Source organism: Symphodus melops (genome assembly GCF_947650265.1).
Source record: "Symphodus melops genome assembly, chromosome: 6".
Lineage (NCBI taxonomy): Eukaryota > Metazoa > Chordata > Actinopteri > Labriformes > Labridae > Symphodus > Symphodus melops.
In genome coordinates this window covers 20,104,642-20,116,348 of record NC_136696.1, presented here as the reverse complement: position 1 = coordinate 20,116,348, position 11,707 = coordinate 20,104,642, and the positions used below count along the sequence as shown (strand labels likewise).

Genomic DNA, 11,707 nt, shown 5'->3' with positions numbered 1-11,707 from the left:
TTAAAGTTATTTTTATATCTTGACATCCGGTGACACAATCAGACATTTTCCCCTTAAAACAGACATCTAGCTTGCTTCTTTTTTTTGCCACCACAATACGTAACTGATGCGACTTAAATGTGACATCTTCTCTAAATTGGTCTATGGAGGAGCGCATCATTAAATTTACAAGTAACACCTGAGCTCCTCCTTTAATGTCAAGTGAAATTGTCTGTAGTGAAAAAGGCATATGGGGGCTCAGCAGATCAATTCTGCCCCGAGGCTTCCTTTCAGGTTTAATCTGGCCCTGCCCCCACGCTGTTCATGCTAGGTGTCTTTCTTTGTCACAGTAGGCTATGCATCCACAATCAAGCAAGAAGGCACGAAATAACACAAAGTAGGCCTACGTCTAAAAATGTGTTCATCCACTACAGCACCATTGCTCAATCAAACATGAAGACCACGTTTTCAGTGAAATCGAATAAGAATTTCTAATTAAATTTTAAAATAAACTTATTGTACATGTCTTAAGTTGAAATCACCCCTCAGACAGATGAATAGACGTCTCCTACCTGGCTGTTCTACCTCCCTCCCTCCTCTCAGCTACACGCCGTTGCCAAGGTTTCCGTGTACGCGCTACTCGCGAGCGCGGAGCCGCGCGGTTGTCATACAGTATATTGCCAGACATGGCGGCGGATCTACAGCCCGAGTGGATTTCTTGTCTCCCTTCTTCTTGGAGTTATGGGGTTACTCGGGATGGACGCGTCTTCTTCATTAAGTAATCAACCTTTCAACACTGCTCGAGTTTTATTTTCTCTTCCGTTTTGTAATTCTTACCAAGTCGCCGTGCAATAATGACTGCCTTTACCTCCCTCTCTCAACAGCGAAGAAGCCAAGAGTACAACCTGGCTGCATCCAGTAAGTGGCGAGGCGGTAATAACCGGGCACAGAAAAACCCCAGGTGAGGTGACACTTAAAGCGGGGAAGTTTCTCTGTGAAGTTTGACATGTTCGCCGTCATGGCTTGTTGTTATTGTTGTTGTACATACTGTATGCCGAAACTGATACTTCCCACGATGAGAAGACAAGCCAGGTGCTGCGTTTCTGAGCGCGTGAGTGAGCTTTGGTCTCTCGTGCTGTGAAAAGTGAGCAGCGGCCCCTCTCATCGTACCCACCTCTGCCCCTGTGCTCGTGCCATGGTCCGCGTGAGCCTCGTTTTCTCGTCAGTGAAGTGGACGAGTTGTTGTCAGTCTAACCTACATGACAACTTGTTAAACGACGACTTTTATCAGGAGCCACCAGCATTTGAAGTCATTTCGCATTTTTATTTGAGTTTGAACAAAACTGGACTCGTCTTCAAACATGCAGTCTGTTCAAAATGATGAGAAGTCGAGCCAGTTAAAAAAACAGTAGGTAGTTTAAGAGCAACAGCTGCCGTAGACGGAGAGACTAGTAAAGGTTAGCTATAAATCTCCAAAATGAGCTTTCTATCTCCCTTCCGTTAAAAAAAGCGCCGTGTCAGTATAATACACGCAGCGTGTTACTTAGCTGAATTAGACCCTTGCAGTGTACGAGTGACGTTACCATGTAGCAGCCTTCTCATTCAACCTCAGGTCTCTGCAGAGCATTCCCACTCATTAAAGAGCTGCTGCGTCTCAGAGGAGCTGCAAATAACGACTCATACACACCATCTCCCCTCATCAAATCATTTTAGGCTACCAGCTCTGTGGTCGATGGAATTTCCCATAGTCCAAAGTCATTGAGGCTAAAAAAGTCGGTTAACCATCATTCAGTTTCCGCAGGTTCTCCCTGCTGCACATGTTTTTAAACTCACTAGATTTGGGTTTTACATTGTAGGAATGTTCTGCTTGTGTTTTTCATGTGTTATAGTAGATTAAGTTAGCTATACAGAATGGGAATTTATCATGATGAGTCTTTGATAGACAAGCAACACTTTCAACCAATCAAATAAGTATAGTAGCCCCGAAGCTGCAGTTTAAAAATTGCTTGCTTTGTCTAACCAGTCCACAATAAATAGATTTTTAAAAGTATGATTTTTTTTTCTCACCTGAACTTATACTTTAGGAAATGCAAATGCATCACACACACACATGTTTTTGTTTGACCAACTCTCCTGCTTTCACAGATCTACCCACTGGATGGGAGGAAGGATATACTTTTGAGGGTGCACGCTGCTTTATCAAGTAAGTTTATCCTCCACCGACCACAGGACACACATCCATCAACATCCTAAAACCTGCAAACAATGCATCTCTCCCCCGTCTCCCTCTATCCTCTTGTTCATTTACAACAGAAAAACATGAGTGAGGCCTTTCAGCCGGTCTTTTGTGAAGCGCCTTGAGATAACATTTGCAAGGAATTGGCGCTATACAAATAAATAATAACTGATTGATTGACGTGCAACATGCATATTCAGAGCACATTCTTATGCACTTAACCATGTATGCCTTAGTAATAAACACAAATTAATTTCTTCCCAGCTTTACTGCCTGGAGTGAATGAAGAGCTCATTGAAATGCAGGACTGCTCCTGAGAACATGCTGTGTTTTAAAAGTAAATATGACTTGGCTGTAAAATTAGGAACCTTTACACCATCTTTATGTTCTCTAGACGCCTATCGCAAAAGGTTAATGATTACTCGGGAATGTTGTGCAAATATTGGGCAGACACGAGCGTGGTGTTTCTTGTGAGTTGTAAATGTGTTCAGACGTACTGCTCAGAGTTGAGCCTGTTTGAAGGGTTGAGCCCACTGGTAATGCAGCCAGTTAATACATTTAAAAAAATGGAGTTATCCTTGTTGTTTTGGTCTTTAGTCTGCTTACACTTTGAAATGACACTAGTCTTAAGTCGATGTTCAAAAGTGTTTCTGAGGCGTCTTCTTATTTAATTTCTCGTTTTGTTTCTGTTTCGTTGGTTGGAGAACACATGAATGATGTTCACTTAAACATAGGTCTCATTCAGGTTGTGCTCCTTACTGGCGTTTTTGTTTCGTTTTTCAGACACAAAGTATCAGAGTAGATGTAGCTCTTTACCTGATACTTTGTGTCTGAAAAAAGAAACCAAAACGCCTTAATAATTGAAGACATGATGAACGTTTTTGAGTGTGCTCCTTACTGTTTGAAGACCACGTTCTCCATGAATTACATCAGTACTCGGCCATGTGACGTTGTTGTTCCTCTGCAGTCTGTTTCACTTTTAGCCTCTCTTATCCTCGGTAGTCTGATACCACTTCCGAAAAGAGATCACAAGTGTTATCATTCAGTCAGCACTGATTCATCAACTGTCATCAGACTATTTCATATCCAAGGATGTGAGTGCAAATATCCAGTTATTTTGCAAGTCGTAATGAAATGCTCCTCTCGCAAAGGGCTTTAGATATTCTGCAGAAGAATTTCTCGACTAAGATCCAAAAATGCCTCTGTGTGATTGCAATACACAGGCTAAGGTTATTATGTCCTATTATCCCCACTCAATCCCCTCTCAGCTTTGACTTCCTCATACATTTGAGAAGCTTTCTGTGGCAGGTTGCCAGGGAGTCTGACTGAAAGGCAGTCATTTTATATTCCAGTATTTTATCACAGCTTCTCAGCACAAAAAAACAGAGTCAGGGACCTCATTCATTAGCTGATCACCATGATTCTTTCAGAGTCAGATGACGTGGTAATGTTCTCTACGAAACAAGTGTAAATAACAACATCAACTCAGTTGTCCCAACATTGTTCAGACTGCATTTTGGAAGAGACAAGATAAAGACATAAAGACAGTTTTATGCCTCAGCTTCTTTTTAGACACCTCTTAGGTTTTAGGACAAGTTTAAAACTCTTAATTCATTGTAGTGATGCGAATGTATTTGCTGTGAGACAAGTAAGTTCCCAGTGGGTTTGCAGATCGGTTGTAATCTTCCTGTAGTTGATTGTCGGGGGGTCTCTGGACTGTTTGCAGGATCCACAATAAACCCGCTGTTTAACAGAGGATTAAGAAGAAAGACTGTGGTGATTATGAACTACATGTGTACACATGACATGCTAATTTATGTCAATACATTGTTTTTAATAATTCAGATATGATTTAACATCTTTTTTTTTTGTGGACCATCTGCTGACAAGGTCTGCCACAAACAGCAAGACTTACAAACTGGCCAATTGTTATATGAATAAAGATCATCACTTAGTCTGAAAAATAGTTACAAAGATATGGACACATGCTGTTTCCCAGTGTTTAAAATAAATATTTTATAGTGCTATGTTTTCAACAGGTCAAACCCCACAGACTTCTGTTTTTTACCTACATAAATGTGTCTTGTATTGATGGTAATTGAAAGTTTGTGGTTATCCGACAAACCAAAGTGGACCATTCACAACAGCCGTGTTAGCAGACGCACGGCTGCTTCATAAAGAGAGCTCAACCATATGTGAATCTTTGAGTCGCCTTTAATTGGTAACAACAAACAAAGAACAGAGGCCTAAAGTCTTTAGCCTGGTTAGCTGTCTGTTCTGAACTGCAATTTAGCAAGTGTTATATCCAAATGTGAAGAAAAACAGCCCCAGGACTCAGTATCTGATCAGCAGTGTGACCAAAACTGTGTCTAATTAAAAACATGTTTTAGATTAGGGCAGTGAAGCAGAGCGCTGAGTGGAATAATGTCATTTAGGGAGCACCCAACCAAAAAATAAGAGAGTGTAGTTCAAAAGATATAGTCTTCTTCCCTCTCGTCATTATGCTGTCTCACTTTAAACTCTCACCTCTCTACTCCTTCTTATCTTACGGCCACTTCTCCTGTCATATACGTCTTCAATACTGCTGTGCACAGATTTATTTTTCTTGAAACAAACAATTGACTCATCTCGACGGCCTCTTCAGAAAGTATACAGCATGCTGCGCTGCCTTCTCATTGAATTAGACTCTTAATGCTTCTATTTAAGCTGGTGCAAATTCAGTGCTTAATAAGCAGATAATGAGTCTTCATGTGACCACGGCTGCCAGCTTGTTTGTTCTGTTCTCTTCATTTCTCCAGGCTGTTTACTGACCCCCGGGAGTTTTCTTCTTTGCTGTTTCACTTGGCTTTTTTGAAATCTCTAACCATGTATATATCTGTGTTAATGTCAGTGATAAAACAAGTTTGGGCAAGTCGCAGTACAAGCTGTCAGTCTTTATTGAAATGTGCCTTTGATGTGTTTCAACTTGAATGACTGGCCTTTTTTTTAAAACCACGACAGTCCCTTTCCTCGTGACTCATTGTTCTGACTTGGAGATTTGTTGACAGGTTGATGTGATGGCCGTCCTGGACAGTATTTTGAGGCTTGATGTGAGGAAAACTAACTAAAACCAGTAAACAGCACAGGTTAAGGGTTCTATTATTAATGAACATGACGCACATATAAACTGTTTACGCAACAAAAAAAAACCAACACCCTTTATTCTGGTCTCAAAATAAACATTAACCTGACCACTGAAGCATTTCTTTGACTCAGTCTTTTTAAGCCTGCAACATGATAAGGTCTTACTCTTTTCCTGTTCTGGCTGTGTGACTTGGCTGTTACCATCAGGTTACACAGTGTGAGCATGGAGGAGCAGATTGTGCTGACGTAGACTGTCCTCTGATGGGATGGGATGCGAAGGATGGAAGGTGCAGATCGTTGGTGCGATAGTGTGGACTAGAGGCACACCATTTGATTCGTTTATGTCGCTCTATGAGTTTTGAATGAGTGAAGGTCAGCGCGGATGGTAATGGAATCAGGCATGGCTTGATGCCCTGCTCAGACTGAGCCGCAGTCTTTGAGTTTCTGGGTTGTTTGCAGGTCGCCCAATGCCAACACAGCTTCTTCGTTTGGGGAACTACGACCAATACAGCGTGTGAGAAAACGACAAGTGTTTCTTGGTTATTTCACTGAAAGGCCAACCTGTATAACGTTAGTTGGTATGTTTTGACATTTCCATGTCGGACAGGAATTAGAAAGTAACATTATTGTCCACATACCATTGATTATTTTGTTTAGATAGATTCAATAGATATAAGGATTCAGAGGTCAAGGATTCAATATCATCAATACAAAGGGAAAACACTTGTTAGTAGAAGCCAGTTATTGACCAAGACAAACCTACTGTCTTTATTATGAGTGGATTTAAATGTAAATGCAGATATGATAAATGTTTGTTTTCTGTTGGCCTGATAATATTTTATTCATGTTCTGTTATGCATCAATAACACCGACACCTTTCCGTGTGAGAACCTACCTGGTAATAAACACAGATTATATCAGTTGAATGTCGACACATTGAGTGAACCTGATGCAAACTTGTGAAATCAGAAAATATTGCAATGTTGTGCATCGGCATACAATCATGACCTACACCACTAATATGAACACACACAGAGACACTAACGCACACACACTCACACACTGACACTCACTCATGCACAAATACACACAAAGAGACACACAGTAATTAAATCTTTCTTCATATAGCACTTTTAAAACACTTGCTCACGAGGTGCTTCACATATGGACTGTCATTGTATCTTCTCTGCTGTTGCTCATTAAGAGGAGTGTCGATACTGCGAACCCATTAGGCCTAATACATTCAGGGTTTTGAGCCAGTAGCTTTTGTCTCCTGTTTCAGCGTCTGAACTGCTGCTGCTGCTTCTGTCCCCAGGTATGTGAAACAATAATGCTCACATTAGATAAATAAGAGTCTGTTAATGGGATCCCTCTGTTGAAAGTCAAGACCTCTGAAGACTTTGCTCTCTTAGAGCTACAGCTGTGTGACATTGCCTCTGGTTTAAGTGATAGTGAGGTTGTTTTAAAGAACATTATGCAAAACAGCGGATGATGCATGTGCTCTGTGCAGCTTACTGAAGTAATTCTTGGACTTTTTATTTCAATACATTTTCTGTGTTCCCATCCCTTGTGACTGATGAATTCTGCAGCCACCCGGAGTGCAGTAAGTGCTTGTTTAGTTTTTGTTAGTGACGTTAACGGCTTTTTGATGAGACTGTGCCATCTGGCAGATTTGTGTTTTCCATTTTATATCTGCAGCACATAATCCCACATTTTAACTTAAGCTGCCCGACGTGATTTGGCCAATTGAGCCAGCATTTTGTTTAGTGTTTGCTTTTTATGACGTCTAATGAGGATTCGTGACCAGTGAGGATCCTTCAGAAGTGTGTATCAGGATAAATGGAGCGATTTCAGTCCTAATGGTGCAAAAGGATTACAGTAATATGTCTTCAGGCGAGCGATGACCCTAATTACGATTTTGTTGCCATGTGGAGTATTTACAACAATTATGTTTTTTTGAAAAGAGAGGAACAGATCTCCTGCCAGTTCCCTGCCTTTATTCTCTGTTTGTGTCTTACCTATTCTTGAGAGGATAACCCCACTGCAGAAGCCCAGACTAATTGCAGACAGCTGACATATTGTTTGGAAGGCTAATGAGAGGATTATAAGTTCAGGAGGAGGCTCAAACACCTTCTCCTCACACTGCTGCCGACAGAGAGTCTTTCCTGATTTGCTGCTCGGTTGTGAATGTTTCATTTGATGACATTTTGTCTGCGTCCTTTGAGGGTAGTTTGCTGCTCTTGAGTGCTCATCAGTATAAAGTGCACTATGAAATAATCATATTGTACTAGCCTGCTCTGCAACCTCCACTTTCATTCGACTGTTCATTTCTACTGCTGCATAATTCATCACTCAGAATAGTGGAAAAGTTGTCAATGGAAATTTGACCAATTATGACCAATATCTGTCCACTTCATCTCAGTCAGCTGAAGGCTCATTATGAGCTCAGGAGGCACACTTACTCAATTCACTGTTAAAAGTAGGAGCATCTGGTTAGGTTGTTGTTGATCAATATTCAATATCCGTCCCGTATACATAATCAAATAGTCTTTTTGATGACTCATGTTGATTATCATTGATAAAACTACAGCCATGTTGCGTAATAATGACCGTGCAATATCAGTGAAAACACCATTTTAACACTCTAACTCCCCTTGGAAAAGTTTCCCGTTCTAACATTTAGCATACACAGAATCCCAGCAGTGCTTATAGATGAGTTTCTTTCCGGACATGGCAAGAGCTCTTCTTACCTTCAGTCTCTTATAGCTCAGTTTTTGGTCACCTCAGACTTCTGAGTGTCTGTCTGTCAAAGCATCCAGCTCCGTAAGCTTGGAAGATTTTACTAAACACTCAAAAACACACATTTTCACATCAACAATGATACATTGAACAATGATACACATGACCGCAAATACTTATAACAATCCTGTGACAGAGAGATAACTGTCTTCTTTTTCATTTTTGACAGGATGTGACTAAAATAAAGTAGAAAAATAAACAAATCAACAACTGGCTCCAACTAATGGCGCACACTCTGCCTTTGCCCCACCTGTGTCACTTTTCATGCTTATTGATCCAAATGTCTTCTCGTCTTTTCTTCTTCTCTTCTTCGATTTGAACTCTGCATTCACAGCCTCTTCACACACGGACACTTTGGGCCATCAGGAAAATGAGGCACATTATCAGAAATCTAAAGAATGGATTAACATGTGAAAAACCTCAAGCATAGGGAACTTTGAAGTATTTCACAAGTGACATCAGCTAAAGTATGTAAAAACCCTCTCACTGTGAGGAGAATCATTGATGAATATTTCTGTCCATTGTCTCTACATTCAACTGAAATGGTGCACACACTGACTTGTGGTCTTAATGTTTAAGGGCACACTCTGCAGGCTTCTTGTCGGTCCTTCATAACTGTCAGTTATCTGAGACCTTAAAAGCTCTCAGTTCTCTCCAGAGAATAATACAAGCTTCCATCTGCGAGCAAAGCCTCCTATCAGAGCTGATTATGTAACCCTGAATATCCAAGTCAGAGCGCTGGGATAGTGAGTGTGAGAGTGTGCGGACTTACACACAGAGTAGGGCTGTAATATTGATACTTTATAAAGTGATCTCATTTCTGACCTCCACTTTGAAGGTAATTATGAACGAGAAAGATTAATATTGACTTCACAGTTTAAGATGATTTAAATCAAGTGCTCTCTGGTTGGGCTGTTTTTTTTGGTACTACTGTAAGTATCATAATACAGTACGTACAATTGAGTAACTTCTGTTAGTGTGCCAATCTGTTTTATTCTGACCTCGAAAACTCACAAGCATCAAGTACCCGAACAAAAGTTAAGACATCACATAACTTGCATAAAAACCTGTGATAATGTGTATTTGAGATAAACACAGTGTCCCAAAACATAATGTTGTGATATTTTCTTCCACCCCGACGCCTCTGTATAAAGCGGTGACCAATCATACACGCTTGGTTCAATCATGCTGTGATTAAGTGTTCTCTACTCAACTCACGTCTCTGCACAGTTAATCTACAGTGTCATTGAATTGTCCATGCAGTATCTTTTCTATTGATGCCATGGACTTAGTAAATATTAGTGATAAGATTAGCTGGCTGGTGATGAAAAAACCCCCTCACATTGAAGATGATAAATGTATCTAAACTATGGCAACCCAGTAGCTCTAAACTCCCACTACTGACACTAACTTCTCAGCCAATCAAAACTAATCATCTGTATCCTGTGCAGTGTAACCGGGGCAACGCTTTAGTTTTTTTCATTTTCCTTCATTTGAATAAGCACATACATACAACTGTACAAAAAGAGACGGGTCTGTTTTGTTTTTGTCAGTGTGTGCCTCAGCTGGTAACACTGTGGACTTGTATACAGATTTATTAGAAAGGAAACAAGTGGAGCCTATTTCTGTAATTTGTTTGGCTGGAGCTGAAGGCTATCCCAGCATGCACAGACTCTGACTGGACAGCTCAACACTCTGCCATACAAAGACACATGACCTCATTCACACCTGTGTGCAAATTAGTTTCCAATTCACTTACCGTGTGTGTGTTGCATGCTGGAGAAGACTCTGAATTGACACAGAGACAAAGACAACATTCAAACACTTTGAACTCAATATTAAACCATCTTTAAAGATAACTGATGGCAGAATGTGTTGCCTCGGAAATTCAATGAGTGGATGAAAACATTTCACCACCATAAGGTTGTCCCCACACTAGGATGTTAAACTTTGATGATCTTATTTCAGTTAGAACTGCCCTCTTTCTATTTATTAGAGACATCAAATGTAACTTATGCATCTTTAAGAGACACCACAAGAACTGGAAAAATGTCTGTTTTTGCCCTCCTGTGAATGTACTGCTACAGCTTTTCTTTCTCTTTCACTTGAAAATACAACCGAAGATAAGTCTGGGGGTTTTTTTTCCCCAGCTGTGACACTTTTAGATTCTATTGATCAATAAAATAACAGATATTGTATTGTTTTCAAATGAATCAAAGTATCAATCATGAGAATAATGAAATCCCAAGGAAACACCTGAACTCTTCTCATTGAAGTCACTGTTTCTCATTGTTCTCATGATGCGCTGATTAAAAGAGAGTTTCTGTAGTCGTCAGTGGAATTATCTTGATGATCTTAGTCGTAGTCGTGAGTCCCATATTCAGAGTCTAACGGTGTTATTGAAGAAGTTAGAAGTGTGTTCACGTCCACATGGCTCACATTATCGAATGGCACATCAGGGACAATGCTTTATTCAAACTGCTAAGCTCTGAGAGTGTTTACTCACCCCCTTGGCAGGAGGAGGCTCTTATTGCTGTGGCTGCTGACTCACTAACTCTGTCAGTGCTCGCTACTCATGCTGCACTCTTGTGTGTGTGTGTGTGTGTGTGTGTGTAATGTGATTTAAGAGGGAAACCAGTGGACCTGGATGTGCTGTACATCATCCCTGTTTGAGCTCCATAACTCTCTAACTGGTGAGACACACAGTCAAAGGACGAGGCAGCTCCTCAGTCTGCTCTCACGCGTTGCAGTCTCCGTGGGGTCCTTTCCATCTGGAAGAGAAGTGTGTATATGTGCTGTGGTGTTTGGATGCTCTCTGTCTGAACATATGTGTTAGAGATCCTCTGATGTCTGTGACTGCCCCAGGTGCTGATTAAGACAGTTTCAGTGTGGAAAAAAAAATCCACATCAGCCCGAGTTCCCCTCTACTGTGGGTTCTTGGTGTTCTTGGATGCCACAGTGTTGTTAGTTGTTGTTTACAAATCGTTGGCTCTAATAGCTGCTTGTTCCTCTTTTATCTTATTGGAATGGTTCTTTTCTCAGGATTGAAAATCTAACGGCCTGGCTGCCTTGAACAAGGATCAAAATAATCAGTTTTAATCTAACAGACTTTCTCTTCATGTTCAGACTGTCAGATTGCTCTCAAGCCTCGCTGTATGTCAAACTCTTTAACAGCTCGACAAATTATCACAGGCAAAAGATCCCTTTGTTTCCCTCAAATCTTCAATTCTGTGCGAGTACTTAAGAATGTGTATGTAATCCAGAATGATATTGAAAATGTTGATTAAATGTAGCCTGTCTCTTGGCTTTAGCAGGGTCCGAATGTATAGTGTGTTTGGTCCCAAAGCCTCTTAGTTGGGAGAGTCTTTGATTTAATGCTGGTAGAGCTGTTGAATGTCAGTAATCTATGTTATAATCTGCAATCTGAGCTGTCCTTCGCTGGTGTTTAATGTGGGGACAGCTGCCCTCTTTGAGGTCAAGCTGTTGGTATGATATTATACACATCATCGAGTTCACATTTGGCCTGGTTTCTGTGAGAAAACTCAGATAAAACCCTTTCAATGTCTATGT

At 40.7% G+C, this 11,707-nt stretch overlaps 1 protein-coding gene across 16 annotated transcripts in view; it reads left to right on the top strand.

The window, feature by feature from the left end:
• Window positions 1-601: 601 nt before the first annotated feature.
• LOC306826024 (pleckstrin homology domain-containing family A member 5-like) overlaps window positions 602-11,707 on the top strand; it is a 68,810-nt gene continuing 57,704 nt past the window's right edge. For 8 of the 16 annotated variants that reach the window (XM_079347069.1, XM_079347064.1, XM_079347058.1 and 5 more), the window contains exons 1-3: window positions 603-757; window positions 864-940; window positions 2,125-2,182. In XM_079347069.1, the coding sequence (XP_079203195.1) occupies window positions 666-757; window positions 864-940; window positions 2,125-2,182 (227 nt within the window). In that variant the 5' untranslated portion in view covers window positions 603-665. Of the gene's footprint in view, window positions 758-863; window positions 941-2,124; window positions 2,183-11,707 lie in introns of all 16 variants that reach the window. The other 8 variants (XM_079347063.1, XM_079347062.1, XM_079347072.1 and 5 more) reach the window with 4 other exon arrangements.